Consider the following 16,793-nt stretch of genomic DNA (forward strand, 5'->3'; position numbering starts at 1 on the left):
CATAAGTCATCATGGCTGCCGAAGCAGCATACACCCGCAGAATTAATGTCATGTGACACACCAACTAAAACTGTCTGTAAATTATCAATTTTCTAGTAAGTGGAACAACTGTTTAAAAATATAAGTATACCTTATCTCTGGCTTACTTCAAATTGCAAATAAAAATTTATTTCAATTTTCTGTTAAAAAAAATTGAATTCATATATGATAGCGGCACTGCAGTTCCTGCAGCCATCCTCGGTTACAGCGCTTCTTGGATGTGCACGAAATGTTCTGCTGCACTTAAGTTTTAGTAATTTTTAAAGCAAATAAAGAAACGGATCTTTTCGTAATTTTAGCATTATTACATGCAGTATTATTCTAAAGTGGTGTTTACAAAACGAGACTTCTACTAAGTTCATTAAAGTAAGTTTTTAATGTAATATTTTTACATTTTTAATACATGGCAAGAAAACATTTTGCACATAAAAATTACAGCCATCTAGTAACTTATATGTGCCTGTATTATTCAAATTTAATCACAGTGCTAAGAACATCCAGAAGGCAGTTATAACTTATAAGTAATACATTTTCTAATTGGCTCATGGTAGTCAAGAGTAGGGATGGAATGTGTGGAATTTCCTGGTAATGAAAGTTTCACCCACTAGTACTTAGCATATTTAATTCCACCTTGTATGGTGAGTGCAGTGCGCTGCAGTTGGAGTTAGGCCACTATTGTTCTACAAGCCTTAATTATATTTTTCCAACCTGTTGCAGAACGAAATAGTACCAACACAGCCTGTGGAAATGTTTGGAAGTTGTTGTTCCGATGGATAGCAGTATCGGAGTTAAGGGCTATTTTTCCAAACATCTGAAAGAAAGAAAAGACAGCTCAGCATTCCTGAAATTTCTTTATATTCTACTAAATAACATCACAACTAACATCACTTGACATAGCTCATGTGTTATTGCACAGCAAATGTTTGTGTGATTTTGTCTCATCATGTGACATAGCTGTAATACTCAGTTTAACTGAGATTATTAAAAATAAATGTCTAGGGTTGTATTTAAAGCAATAAAACTGAAGAAACATTTTATACATATAATTAATTTACATATAAAAAGTTTTAAAACAGTAACGTAAAGTTTAAGTTTGGTGCCATCATTACACTCTACTCCAAATTACTTTCTCAATGCTTAGTATTTAAGTTATCAAAAATACGTTTCAGAATTTTCCAGTGAAGCACAGTTTAAATGACTGTCTCTCTTGGAGCAGGCAGGGTGTGGGTGGCTCCGAGACGCGGGCGAGACGCGGGCGAGACGCCTCCTGGCAGGGCGGACTGCAGGCTTCACAGCCAGCTCGAGACTCGCTCGGGTAACGAGCTTGGACTTTGAGGAGGACGGGGAAATGTGCAGTAGAGACCGGGAGTCGAAGATACCATGGATCACCGCATTTTAAGTAAGTACCTACCTTTAGGCTGAGGTTATAACATCATTTAACTTAATTATCGTGTTAAGATATAACTGAGTGTAAGAAAGATTTAAAGATGATAAAGATTTCATATCTTCTCTCTAAGTTGATCGCAGAAAACAAAGCTTTCAAAAGCATAGTCATAGAACATTTAGTTACTTCTATGTCAAGTTAGTTCAAGTTGGTTGCAAAGATAATTTGGTTACTTTCAGCTAATTAATGTAAATGTAGCAAAAAGACTGACGTGTAAAATATTATAAGCTTTATTTCAACACAAATACAGGCCAAAACTAAATTTGCTTTCAAAGACTGAGTTCGATTGAAGAAACTCAAACAATTCCGAGTGATCCAGAACTAGTCTTGGGCCACACAAATTGCTTCCGACAACCTCTTGTGTGTGTACTGTAAAAGCTATTTAGTAGACCTTAACTAAAAATTAAAGAATTTTAGCTTAGGTTTGCTTTGTTGGCATAAGTCCGCTGGTATGCCGGACTGTATCTTAGATAGCAACAATAGCATACACAGTATGTGGCTAGCAACAGAGGTGGATCCAAAGGACAGAAAAAGGCTAAAAAGAGTTTTAGCCGAAATTTATTTCCCCCAAATCGTTATTGATGTGTGCACACTCTGTAATGCTAATATAAAGTTTGCTGAAGAATCCTGGAGTTGTTTCAAATTCAGTCAATATTCAATATGTTTTGGTGGAACAAATATCAATTTTCTAAACTTGAATTTATTTTATGGATGCTTAAAAACAGAAATGAATAATTTCTAAATAACACATATTGACAGCTAATTTAGGAAGTTAAATAACTACAAAGGTAAATTTTCCAGATTCCTAACTGGTTTCTGCTTGGTGATATCAGAAGATAAACAAAAATGGTTAGATTCCTATGTTATAAAATCCTTGATCCTTTACTAGCTAGCAAAAGTCACTGAGATTTCCTTAATGAATCTATGCCAAACACAATACATTTGATATGTATTAATTAGTCTGTGTACTTCTCAAGGCTAGTAAATCAAAACACATTTTAAAATATGTGATTTATAAGCATTGTTAAGAATAACGTATAACCAAGACTAACAATAATCAATAAAATTTAATGATAGTACAGAAACACTAATGCTCATTTTGATTTTGAAATATTTTAATGAATGAATAAAGCAAACATCTTAAATGAAGGGAAAAAAATGTTTTTTTTTACATAATAGTTGAACATTTTACTATGGCTACAACAAATAATTTGTGACGACTAAAACTTACGTTCATTCCAATGACAGCATAGATGAAAAACAACATTACGATGAGCAGTGCAACGTAAGGCAGTGCTTGGAACGACTTGATGAATGTCCAGAGCAGTGTGCGAATGCCTTCTCCCCGACTCAGTAGCTTCACCAGCCGCATCACTCGGAACAGGCGGAAGAAGTTTATTGAAATTATACCAGATCCTGGCTGAAAAATGGTCGAAAAATAGTTTAGCGTGTTTATTTTATTGTACTTGCAATTTCAACTTACCTTAAACCAAGATATTTCCATAAAATACTGCTACCTTCAAATATGTATGTTTTCACAGAAAACAAAGCTTTCAAAAGCATAGTCATAGAACTTTTAGTTCTATGTCAAGTTAGTTAAAAATTTATTTCATCACATTGGCACTAGGGTTAAAACCAACACCAAAAATAAATTCACACACATATGGTTAGATTCGTGCACTGAACGTAACAGTTACTACACAAAAGACACAGCTTTAATTTCATGCAAATAAGTGAATTGTAACATATAACTATGTGAGCTACTTTCTACCCACACGAAAAGAGCACTGATGTAACAGGCATTCTAATGGCACACATAGCCATTTAACTCACAAAAACATTCTTAGCTGTTAATAGGTCAATATTGAAAAACAAAAAAAAATATATACCAAATCTTGAAAAATGTTGATCAATCTTCACTGAACATCAAGATATGGTTGATCTCCACATATCACCAGAACTTTAACATTGTGGCTAAAACAGGGTTTCAAAAAGTGCAAAGTTATAAAATAAATAAATAATTAAGAGACTTTCTTCATTTGATTCTTGTAGTTTTTAAAAAAAATCGTGAAATAATTTAACTTTTTTACAACTGTTTATGAACAAATACATGATTAGCTAAAGTATATTGTCTGAAAAACGTTTCTCAAAGGGGCAGTTTGAAACCATTAGTAAATAAAATTTTAATTTTGTTTATATTCCCACAAGAATACCATCAAACTAAAATGGTTGTGAATTTGGACATTTTTTGGTTACAAATATAAAATGGAATTGCATTAAATATCTTCTTTCTTTTAAATAATGCCATGAAGAAAAAAAGAAATAATTAAGAATCAGAAAATTTTAAAAACATATGTATTATATGTATTGTATGTATTACATTTTTTATCAACGTTAATAATTTAAATAAAAAAATTATGACAGTTGACGACAGCTATCGTGTCCATCCTGGTCCCTAGGCCCGCTGTTGCCCATAGCCCTCAGGTCCTGGCATGAGTGTAGTGTAACAAAGTGCTCTGAGTGGTGCTTCGAGCGGTGAGCGGCTGGTGTGACGGACCCTGGCTGGTGCGTACTGTCTCCCACGCATCTGTGCGTCCCCTCCCCTGCTTCCCGCTCGCCGTGCGCCCGTGCGTGGGAGGCAGTCGTAGCTCGCCTCCGAGCGCTGCTCCGCGCTTCGCCGCCAGAGAGTAGTGGGTGGCTCGCCGTTTAGCAGCCAGTGCCTTAACGACATGGACCGAACTAAGAGGCGTCTCTGGCCCCCTGTTGCAAGCCACGAGGTGAGAACCCGTAGGCTGGCCGGCGCTCTCGTCACGACAGGGAATCACTCGCAACAGGGGCCAGAGAGCCAGGTGTCGTCACAGTTTAAAGTTGCTTCATTGAAATTTTGGCAATGAATATCAATAATGTCAGGAATTTTTGGACCAATATCCCAAACCACAAAAACTATACTTTATTTTTCACCTAGTGTTTCAGTCAATCTTACCATACCAGGGTAGTGAGAAAGGCACTCTTTTCATCGAGTTTATTTATTTTCCAGACCTAAATTAAAAATACAAATGACTTAAAAACCATGACTGCACAAAATTACCATTTTCCATTACTCATTTAAAAGTGATAAATATTTATTTTCAGTTCACGGAAAATGGTTTTATTATTTATTATGTAAGACAGACTGAATATCAGTCATAAAATGCACATTAAGTATGGCATACTAACTACGTAATTTATGTATCCTTTAATTTCAAGATGTTTAGGGATGTTTATGGATGGTTTTCTAAAGATGGGGTTGGAGAAGATGGTGTTGGTAATTCACACTAAGTCAGCAAACAGTTATGCAAGTGTATGTCTTACATAACTGCAGTGAAGAGTTTACATTTTGTATCTTAATTATTATGACCAGTAAAAGGAATGGAATCAAAGTCTGCTTGTAATTTATTGTAACATCTGCTTTACCTTAAGTTATCCAATCCACTAATAGATTCAGAAAGAAACTAAAAGATTTTCATGGAGGAATGTTTGTGTGTCTCTCAACCTCTGAAAAGTTTATAAAAATATTAATATTCTTTACCATGGCATGCATCCAAACTCTTGTATTGTAAATCTTTATTAATAATTAATCTTAAAAACTCAGACATAAGAGCGAGGTGAGAGTGTGCCACCCCCTACTATTTTAATGAAGGGAAAGAAGTATTATTATTATTAAATAATTCAGAATAGAGAATAAACTCTACCCCCAGAAAAGAGGTATTTTTAATTGTTTTCGATACTGTGGGCAAAATCCATTCCTTAAACAGGTTTCAAAATCAAATTTTACCCTAAGGAACCGAGCTAGGCTGTAAATGGATAATATAAAATCTACCTCAATTGCCATAAGGAATCATCACCCAAAATATTTCGGACAATTTTTACGAATAACCTGAATATGTTAAAGAGATATATCCTAACATGGTAATGGACGGGAAAAGAATTCATTGCACGAGTACAACTAAGTAAAGATTTGTGGGTGATAGAGGTTTAATCTCACAAAGAGAAAGTGCGAAAATGGCTAGAATACAGTACCCACAAAAAGCGGTATTACGTAATTAATACAGTAGTAAAATTTGTTAAGAGTACTGTGTATTATAATTTAATTTTAAATATATTGCACAGCCTAATATAATTCCATATGAAAACTAACAAAAATACTAAGACTGCAAACATTTTTTAATACATATTCCCGAATAATTTGACGGTCCAATTTTGGAAATTATGGTGATAAATATTGAACTGGGATGATGAAACACAATAAGCTGATACAAAGTACTGCCCAGTAGCCACTAAAATGGATTGATGGACAAAAAAAATTAATTTTTCTCAGAAATGTTGTCAAAGGTTTGTTGTTAAAGGATTGTGTGATATCAGTCAACAACTGCAGTTAGTTTACATCTGAACTCCTCAACAGTCACATAAGTATCTGGCTCCATGGCTAGCTTCACATGGCCTGTTTCATACGCAAGCTTCTTAACTAATCATTGCATGCCAAGAGGCATATTAAATCACTAGGTACATATTGCTTTGTCTGGTCACAGGATGTGACCCAGACCTCACATAAAATTATAAACGTCTGGTGAATTTTACAATTTTGCTCACACAGGATCACCAACATCATGTAAAATGTGCACGCAACTAATACGGGCTGATGACTTTAGGTGTCCCACTCATGGTACACACACAAGGCGCTTAGCTTAATTTACCGCTATGACAGTGTTTTAGTATTTTACTGTTATAGCCTCACATGTAAGAGACGGAGTACATAATAGCTACGTGTCTACAGTATCATCCTCCTACTCATAATGCACTACTGAAAACCCTTTCGCTGCTAACGACATTGTAACTCATTCTTCATTACAGAAGCATCTCAAGCTAAAGATGAGATAATTTATCCTGTGTCTGGCGAACATATGGTGGTAAAGGCGAGATAACTTGTTTACGTATCTAGCCACTTGGTGCTCTTGACAGCTTATTTCGTTGGTGCTTCCAACAATCTCTGTGATTTCTTTGAGTACTATCTGTTATCTACATACTCACAGAATCAATAGTGTGTGCTGAAGTGCAGTTTTAAATTTTACGATTATTTTTATTCCTAGTTTATTTGGGCATTTTCATTATATCTTATCAGTATTGTTTATGGTATACTTAAAATGAAAAAGTTTTTATATAATCAAATTTCTAATTATTTATACTTTATATTATATTATGTATATTTTGTCTTTCTATTTAAGTCTTTTCAATTTTTTTTTAACACAAAATGAAATGGTGACACACTTAACAAAAACTATTAAGCTCCTAATTAATTTAACTATAACAAATTACTCAGTTTCAATGGTTTATTTATTCATACAAATTAAATATCCCTTAAATCTCCTAAATTTTACTATTATCTAAAAATGAATATAAATAGTAGGTATACATAAACTTGACACTTCAGGCAAGAAATACCATAAATGGAAAGAGATTTGACGTGATTCTTCTCTGGATCTTTTTGTCTTTGTTGAATTATCATTTGCTTTGTAGTTTGTCACATTATAAATTACGGCAGTGCTTGTCTATAAGTATTGTGGTGGCTAATATATTTTATTCTTACAAGTACTTATTCTTTCTTACTTCGTTACAAATAAGCAAGCATTTATAGCAAAAATATATAGAAAAAAATACCTTATGGACAGTGAAGCCACTGAGACGATACTCACCAAAAGTGACTGAGGAACAGAATTTGAGCACAAGTTATTCGGATGCTGAGGAATCTCTGGATTGTGACAATAACAACTTGCCCGCCTTGCCTGCAATCACTGTCTCTCACAGCGACTGCTAGCACAGGTGGTTCGCAAACGTTATTTGTAGATTTGCAATCTGAGTCGGAGGATAAAACGGACAATGACAAAATTGATGAAACACCAAGCAAGAAAAGTAAGAGTGATGTACTGGTTTGGTCCTTGACTAATGTGTGTCCTACAATTCATCCCGTCAATGACAGTACTTCAGGCTGTGAAGTCAATGTAAATGCCCAAGTATTTGCGAAAATAATATTACTTACTAAAAAATTCTTGTTATAGTATATTTTATAGAGGAGCCTGCTTGGATATACACTTTACGCTTTGAGCTTTAGTGCAATACAGTCATAGATTGGCAGACAAAGTGGATAAACTAATTTATAAGTGTTTCATTTCAAAAATTTTGCAGCGTTGAACAGTACATTTACCAAACTACATCTACATCATTATCATGAATTACGGAAGATAAACAAATAATAATAAATTTGTTGTCTGTTATGAACTTAGTTGATCCTGTTTATAGAATTCCCTAGTTTTAAAAACACCCACACTAAATAATTGAACAGTATATAATTAGTAATTATTTTAGTAAAACACTCAGCATTCTCAATAGCTATTACTCACGTTCACCTCAGAATAAATGATGTCAATAAAGCTGCCCAAGACAATGATGAAGTCAAAGACATTCCAAGCATCGCCGAAATAGTTCTAAAGCACAAAGAAAAAATAATTAAAGATTAAGAAAACTGTTAATAATACATGAATGTAAGGTGAAATAAATTTCACTTCAGATGGCTGCATATTCGAGTGCAACAGTACTTGCAAAGCAACTGCTGGTAACATTTTTCTCCAGTGCCATGATTATTCCCTTCCAAAGTTTTAACATTAAAAGCATTTAAATGCATTTAACGTACGGCAGTATGCTACATCAATATTTCATTTTACATGTATATTAAATGTTTATGATAATCTTGTTTGATTGGTTTTCATTTTGTGTTATTGTTTTCTGGGTTGTTTTTGTATTCTAATGCACACCCTTGCAACTATATTACGGGGTGTTGGTGTGCATGTCACAATTGTAATAAATAAACAAATAAATATTAGTGATTCCAACAGCGACATATATTATATGTACAAAAGTAAATATGAGAAAAGTGTCTAGCTCTAACTTTCAGCCTCAAAAAGGAACATCTACAGCACTGAGTCATAAGGCTAATAGTGGATTTTGTATGGCAAGGTAGATCAACCTATAACATAGCTAGGCAACACCACTGAAGTAATCATGTGGCTGTGGTGAAACAAACACTAAAGTAAGAAAATAGTCAAAATTTATTGTAAACAGGGCTTCTCAGAGCAGGCTTTAGGCCAGGCACTCGAAACTGAAGGGAACTCTGAAGGATTTTGGAACAAATTTGGAAATTAAAAACTACAATCACATTGTTTCAGCATTTCACTTAGATACTGGCTGTATTGTACTTTGTGAAACTTAAATACATCAAGCACAAATTTTGTGTTAAAACATTTTGGGTGCTGTACCATTAAACCTGTTGTCGCATATATTTGATATTAGTTTCCCTCACACTATTATCCCAGTAGCTGTCATACAGACCATTTATATGCTTACAAAATTTGACAGAACTAATATATGTAATAGTAACCCTAATTGAGCTATGGACTTAAGTGACCTTCAACCCATAAAAATTTTTAATTTCATAGAAAACCATCACGTTTCACAAATTGCTTTGTCTTATCCTTCTAGTACAAATCAGTTAAACTAGGTTTTTTTTTTGTTTTACCTCTAGCAGTTATCACACTTATACTTGAAATATTTATCAATCTTCTTTACCAGTCATCTTATGACATCTTGGCCCCCGCTACCAGGGAGAGGACCACCCCACCAAAATAATTAGGCATTTCATTTCGTCCCCCCAATAATTAACTCGGATATAATACAGAAAAATTGGTTGTAATTAAATTAACAAAATGTGTGTTTTATATTGTAGGACACATTGATGTTGATTACGCAGCTGCACTACTTTCAAATAGTTTGGCAGATAAGAAAGAAGTGGGGTTGAAAAGAAAGAAATAGCCATGGCACTATTAGTCAAGGTGTGTGTCAGCGAGGGATGTGTTTTTATCCATGCACAATGTTACGGCCAAGATTCCGGCTGGCTTCACAGTACTAGAAACCATTAAGTACATACTTGCCAAGCTATGGAATGGAATGATGTTTCGCATCAAACAGTCAGCTATGCACAGATTGTAGTGGGTGGCAAAAACGTTTGAGAATAACTCGGAGCTTATATATTCAGTCAGGCCAGGTGGTTGTTTAGTGCGGAAGCATGACACCTCAGCGATCAATGCCACCAAGGATGCATCGTGTACTTCCCAATTTTTAGTTTCATATACGCTTAGTACTAAAATCTGTTAAATGCTGATCTTTACCAAAAGTATTGGGTTACCAGTTGTTGCAACAAATAATACACACAATACACACTGTGTTTCGTAGTCTTGAAAATAATTTCTTTCTTTTGAAGTAAACTTTCACATAGACCTGAATACATAAGACAAAAAAGAGTGAAAAATTTGTGCACACTAAAAAATGTCGACGAGGCTTAAAGCCACTATTCTTTCACTATTCATTGTAAACTCCCGAATAGCCATGATAATTGAGGTGGTGTTGCCCCAAATAATTCAATATCACGGATAATACAATTTTAATTTGGTCGTTAAGTGGTTTTTTACAAAAATATGTTAGTGAAACAAACATTTACTTAATAGTTAATGTCCTTTGAACAAATTTATATCATAGCATATCTTGCTGCCAAAGGAAGCATAAACTGTGTCCTTCCTAAGTTTTAACAAGCTATAGTCCTATAGTGCAAAGTCCATATTCAGTCTCCAACAAACAGTATACAAAATGGAATACTCAATGGCTTATTGCACAAAAATATGCTTGAACACTGAATTATGCATACCTTTTAGCATAAATTCATGTGAAAGTTAGTTTTTTTTTGTTATGGTAACATTAATGAACTTTTTTTAATGTGCTATTCTATCAAATAAAATATTTTTCTCATAAATGAAAAAAATGTTTGTCTGTTGTGGCTAAAAAAAAATAATAACACATGGGATAGCTTCAGCAAGCAGCTAATGCAAAGTCCATTTCAATTACCATTTTAGTGGCTTGTTGCGACAAAATAAGAAGATTAACTACGAAACTACCAAATAATTTCGTAAATCATGTGTTTTCTTAACAAAAATTAATCTGAAATGTACATTTTACCATCTCATTTTTGCATGAGAAATAAAGCATATGTACCTACTGAGTGCCAATTTTTTTTTTTTTTTTTGCAAAATAAGCATGCAAAGTTATTCAGTTTTAGAAGTTTCTTACAAGAAACTGCAAATTATTTTAAACAAGATAGAAATTAATTTCAGTATAAAGTTTTCTCGGGAATGATAGATCTTAAAAAAGTAAATAAGACCACTCTATGTGTGAAAGAAAAGTGTAAACGTTGAGTTGCATGATGAATAAAATGAATGCTAAATCAGCAAGATGAGCACATAACATTGTTTAATCTAAGTAAATGTAGGCAATTTTGTGTACTAGTGGTTAATTGAAATATCTTTGTAGAAATATTTTTTAAGAAATTCTTATTTTGTATAAATTAAAAGTGTAATTTTTCTATCATAGAATGTTTTGCAATTTTTGGTATAAAATATTTTACATTACATGCTATTTTTGTTACTTTAGCCATTTATTAAAATTGTTTATTTTCCACAGTAAATTATTGCAGAAGTACCCTCTTAAAAATAGGACAGATTGTCCAAGACTTAGAACACTTTCTGTTGTTAGTTGAATCTGTAGAAAGAAACACTCCGTCTGTAAGCCGTACTGTGACAAAAATGTCTAAAAGATGGTTATGGGCTTGAAAGATTGAGAAAAATATTATTAGTTGTCCCCATCCCTCTCCCAAAAAAAATTATGTTTTCTTAGTGCCCATATAGTAGTCATGAAACTTCATTGATTTTCTAATAATAATGGTGAGTGCACACAGTACGTGGCTGATACAAATGGAACCCTCTTTATGCTTACTGAAATGTCCTTTCATGTTGCTACAGAAGCGGGAGTAGATTGACGCTAGAGTTGTCATTAGGGATACAAACCAGAGATATTGGGGAAAGAATCGGCCATAGTGTATAGGTGGGAAACATCATGGATTGATTTCAAGATAATACGGAAAAACAAAATTAAGATGGCTGTATTGGAATTTGAACTCAGTTCCTCAGGAATAAGCTTCGAAGTGTCCAACTACGGCCAACCTTCCTCCATACCTGCCAGTGCCGTTACTATCATTTAAGTAAATAATCTCTGCTGGTAAAACTGTAGGGCTTCAACATCACAGCAGTCATGTTAAAACAATTAAAATAGCACCTCTGCGATCGAGGTAGTTTCAGTCGTGTTGCTGTAAAAATCTAGGTCCAACTTTTTGAAACTGTGGCACAATTAAAATCTCCAAATAATTTTAGGCACACCATGTACACATTTTTGAGAAATATGTCGTAAATCAAGGCTTGTTTACGAACAGTGCTGTACTGAACTAAATCACTATTAGAGTAAAACCTGAAAAGTCATTCAAATAACACACAGTAATGATGTCGCCATTGCGGCCTGTGGCATCCGCAGCTGTTGCCAACTCAACCGCCTCCTTAAATGTTAAGTTGTGTTTTGTCAGGAGTGTGTGTTGCACCTTTGTATCATGATCACCACACACCACCCGGTCTCGCAACATGCGATCTAAATCCACAAAATTGCAGTGGATGCTAAGTCGTCGCAAGTCCGCCACGAATTATGCCACAGATTCTCCTTCGTGCTGATTTCTGTTATGGAATTTGAATGATTCCACGATCTCACTTGGTTAAGGTTCACAGTGTTGTGTGAGTACTGCCAAAATGTCGGGAAATGTAACTTCGGACGTTGGTTTTGGGGCCACTAATGAGGTCACGAGGCTATACAGCTCTGCTCCACAAATGGTAAAAAATATTGCCATTTTTTCATTATTGTCTGTAATTTTGTTCGCCACAAAATAATATCCCAAACATTCTGAGTACGTGTGCCACGTGTCACGCCCTGGAATGAATTCCCCAAACGCGGGAAACATCGCCATCACAGTGTTTGTTTACTGTTTTCCCGCACGCACGCCCGGGTCGTAAAATAAAAATTCTCGTCGCCACTATTGTGTCCTTCCTGGCATGCTGTTAGTGCTTCGCCCGCTGTTCAACATCTTCCTTGAGTCCTTCCACTCCCGAACCCGATATCAACCACTCAACTGAACGACTTCACAAACACCATCTAGTCGACCCCCGCAGGGCCACCAACCTCTCCACTACACATGTCCTACACGACAGATGTGTTAACAAAAAGGCATTATATACATAATGAAATGGTATAATAGGGAAACCATATCTATTTTTTATATCTGTACACAAATTACTCTGAAATACCACAGGGCACACCCGGATAGCTCCTATGGCACACCTGTGTGTCCTAGCCAGGTGATCACAGCTGACGGTAATGTGAGTACCGAGGTATCCTCTACTGAAGGTACCCTACCATCAAGGATGTCTCAGTGGTAGCTACTGGAGGTCTGCAAGTATTTAAAAAATATTTTATATTCGTGAATAATTTCATATTTAACATTTCCAATCAAATATTTTTTTTTTATTATTTGTTTCCAATACATACAGCAAGTGGGACTCTGCCACCAAAAAATTTTAATGAAAAGGTTTAACATGTCATGTTTGAGATTTCCAATTTAGAAACTTTGAAACAATCTGACTTTAGGACATCACATGATGGTTGTTCCTGAATTCCTGCAGTTTTAGAGGCCATTTTTTGGTAGGAGACCTAAACATACTCAAGTGAATGACTTGATCTGATTCACAAGTAATAACATCATTTAGGGGTTTCTCAAAAACCCAGAAAATCAGGTTGATTAATCAGTGAGGAATTAATACTAAATAATTCACAGATCTAACAATGATACTCAACACGTAAACATAACAACCGTTATAAACTCCCAGCCGTTATGGTCACAGCTACATTCACTACCCTTATCTGAGCGCTATATTTCATTTATCACTGTAAGGGTGGAACGGACTAGGTTTGGAGAGTAAAAGTGAAGATGGCATGACCTTGTAGTGCATGGATTTCCTAGCCACTCAAATCTCTCAAACACGTTAATGGCTGACCACTATACGTAAGGCAAGGGCAACGACCTGGGCTACTGTAAAACATTGCTTGCACGATCTTCATTCTTAACATCACGCATAGAGTATTTAGGTAAAAAAAGTAAAAACAATCCTTGGGCACAGTAATGCACCAAGGAGACTTCTGGGTACTGTAATTCTATCATCTTTGCGATACATCACAACTCGTAGCCAGTTTTAGTCAATATTTCTCTATGCTGCTTAACGCACAGGATTTTACTATACACATCAAGAGGAAAAAACCTTCGAAATCGCAGAACAAAAAGGTAATGAATCTCACTAAAGCACATTTTTTAACAATGCTACAGATTAAGAGTTGCAAAGATGGCAAACAAGAAACAAAATATAAGAAAATGTATAACTGCCACCACCCTACAATTCCACAATATATTACTGTATACATGCATCGATATCCATTATTCACATTGCTGTAACAGACAGTGCTGTAGTCAAACATGAAAGCTTTGGCAAGGTAAATAAAGATGTTTAACATGCCAGACAGTACTTGAAGTTAGAGCACATATGTTTTAAAATAGGGTAACATACAAGTACTTGAAGTTAGAGCACATATGTTTTAAAATAGGGTAACATAAAGTCTTAACCAGCATATTAAAATTTAAAAATTATTTTCATAACAGCTTCTAGTTTAATACGTACGAAATGGCTTGGCTATAAGGTTTTATGTAGGTACCTGATTAGATAGGACATGCTTCCTGATTGGCTGGTGCTGTTTAACAATCAGGGGCCATAATCGTCCTAATTTAATAGGTGTTTTGGCCAATCTGGAATGAGCTTCTGTGGCTGACTAAGCTACATAATGTTACCGCTTGTGGTGGTTTTGAAAAATTTTGAACAGTGGTGCCCATATTCCCTATGCACATTCAAGAATGAGAATTATTTTTTGAAGGTACATTTTCTTGTAGTCTGATGTGTTGGCTGTGATAACAAATAAATCCTTTCAATTCAATGCTGTGACTGGTTTCAGAGCTGATCATTGATTTTTCATGATTGTAGTCATGGATGTGTTCTTTATTATGGGTGATGATTCACCTGTCTATTTTTCCTAAACTTTACCACATGAACAATGGATTCTGTATGTTACTGCCGGAGCATTCTCCTTCATGTCAGAATCAAAAGCCAATTTCTGACCTCTCTTTACTATGCAATCAGTTGTTGACAACAGCATACTTATAACAGTGCAATGCTAAAACTAAGACAAGGAGTGTGTTTGTAAAGATGAAGCTCCTAGCGTAACACATGTACACTTCCTTGTAGCTGCTCTGCAGATACTTTTGCAATCGACTAGACAGATCACTTTATATTAAATTTCAAAAGTAACACTTATTAAAATAATATTTAAAAATAAGTAAAATTTTACATTGGGAAATAGTGAGTTCTCCATGACAGCTAATTATTTTAAATAAATCATAACATTAAAATAATTTTCAAAAAGTAGTATATATTAAAAACAAATTATATGATTTTTCCCCCCTTCAAATTTGTTATATGCACTTTTTTTTTTCTTTTTTTTTTTTTAGATAAATATGCAAACATTACAAGTAACCATAAATAAGTTATGAAAATTATTGTAAATTATATTTATTAAAAGTATCATGTTTTAGCATGTAAATGCACGGAAATGAACTTACGTAAATAAAAACTTACCTTAAACCTGAAAGCTGCAAGCTTAAACACAAATTCCATTGCAAATACTGTCGAAAATATAACGTTGAGATTATCGAGAAAATTTTCGTACGATTTTGGCTGATTGTTGAATTTCATAGCCAACGTAATCGTATTCAGCATAATGAGTATAAATATTGTATACTCAAATGGCTGCGATGTCACGAACCACCACACTTTATACTGCAGACGGTGTTTTGGAATGTAACGGCGTACTGGTTTCGCTTTCAGAGCAAACTCGATGCAATTTCTCTGTAAAATAAATAATCATAGACATTGAGCTTAACCATTGTAGAATAAAAATATTGAGATACATACTAATCATTTTAAAATTGTATAAAATATGTTGGTTATCGCTTAAGCGGGTATGCCAAGATAGAATTTTCCTTGGAAGGTTTTTGGGAAGCATCGATAGCCGCAGGTATGTATGGTGCTATAGAAAGATTTGCAGAGAGTTGGCCATTTTTATGGCCATTCTGGTAACTAGTCATGTTAAAAATTTTTGTGGAAGATTTTCTACAAGGTTGAAATTCTAGCCAATGAAATGACTGATATAGTCTAGGATAACAACTATGATGTGAACTTGGAAATTCTCACCCATTTTCAATTGTTTTAGTATAGTGATAACTGTGTTCCTGTATTACATGTAGTGCTCATCACTAAAGTCTACGACTGTTGATGAGCATGTGACAAATTCAAATAAATAAATTAAAAAAAAATAAAAATATTGGTATGGGTATTTGAATAGTATTTTAAATAATTCAACTGTCTGGACCATTGGTATATGCATACCATGTAATATTATGTGATATAAAGGATCATCGGAAATGAATGTCGGAATACCAAACTGTTTTTATAAAATAGGTTTTTGAGGGATGTAGACTTGAGGCATATTAAAATGTTCAGAAGGTTTACCTAAGTAAACTTTGATATGGGTGCCATTTTAAGCTCTGATGGTGTCTAGGCGGTATTTGATCTACTGCCATGACTTCTGAACAGTGTCCACAGTTACAGTTGCAATTTCTGTAGGCACCCTCTCTTTAAGTTGCTGGATGTTCGTTGTCTTCTCAGCGTACTCAATGTGGGGCTGGGTTTGTGTTTTTAGGTTGTCAGAGTAAGGTTTATTCTGTGACCTTGTACGATGGTGAGGCTTGAAAGGCGGCATGCATGAAGGAGGGTAGGATTGAGGCTGAGACACACCCTGTTATCTCTGCTTCAGTATGAGGCGGAGAAGGGCTGGATGCACACAGCTCAGCCGAAGGCGCTGTTTGTGTTGCGTTGGCCAAACTGAAGCTGGCTGTCGCTGTGCAATGCAAGTGGCGACGTCTGCATCCACGTGAAAAACCTCCAGGTGAAAAAACTTTGAACTGGTGGATGAAGCAGTTCAGAGAAACTGGCCAACCAAGAACATCAGAGAAAGATGTGGAACACATTAGGCAATCCCAAAGAAATAAATTGCTGGTAGAAGTTTAGCATTAGGTATTCCAAAAACTACCATTCAGAATATTCTGCTTAAATGTTTGAAGCTCCGTGCTTGCATAATC

General features: G+C 34.9%; 1 protein-coding gene across 13 annotated transcripts in view; it reads right to left on the minus strand.

Moving 5' to 3' along the window:
* Positions 1-16,793, minus strand: part of LOC134529870 (voltage-dependent calcium channel type D subunit alpha-1) — a 406,577-nt gene that overhangs the window by 84,903 nt on the left and 304,881 nt on the right. For 9 of the 13 annotated variants that reach the window (XR_010074727.1, XM_063364400.1, XM_063364407.1 and 6 more), the window contains 4 exons: positions 15,232-15,501; positions 7,918-8,001; positions 2,715-2,903; positions 748-850 (listed from right to left, as the gene is read on the minus strand). Coding sequence is in view for 12 of the 13 variants with exons in the window: in XM_063364400.1 (XP_063220470.1) it covers positions 748-850; positions 2,715-2,903; positions 7,918-8,001; positions 15,232-15,501 (646 nt within the window). In the remaining variant the exon portion in view is untranslated. The remainder of the gene's footprint in view (positions 1-747; positions 851-2,714; positions 2,904-7,917; positions 8,002-15,231; positions 15,502-16,793) is intronic. The other 4 variants (XM_063364408.1, XM_063364402.1, XM_063364401.1 and 1 more) reach the window with 2 other exon arrangements.

This window comes from Bacillus rossius, chromosome 2 (genome assembly GCF_032445375.1).
Source record: "Bacillus rossius redtenbacheri isolate Brsri chromosome 2, Brsri_v3, whole genome shotgun sequence".
NCBI classification, from domain to species: domain Eukaryota; kingdom Metazoa; phylum Arthropoda; class Insecta; order Phasmatodea; family Bacillidae; genus Bacillus; species Bacillus rossius.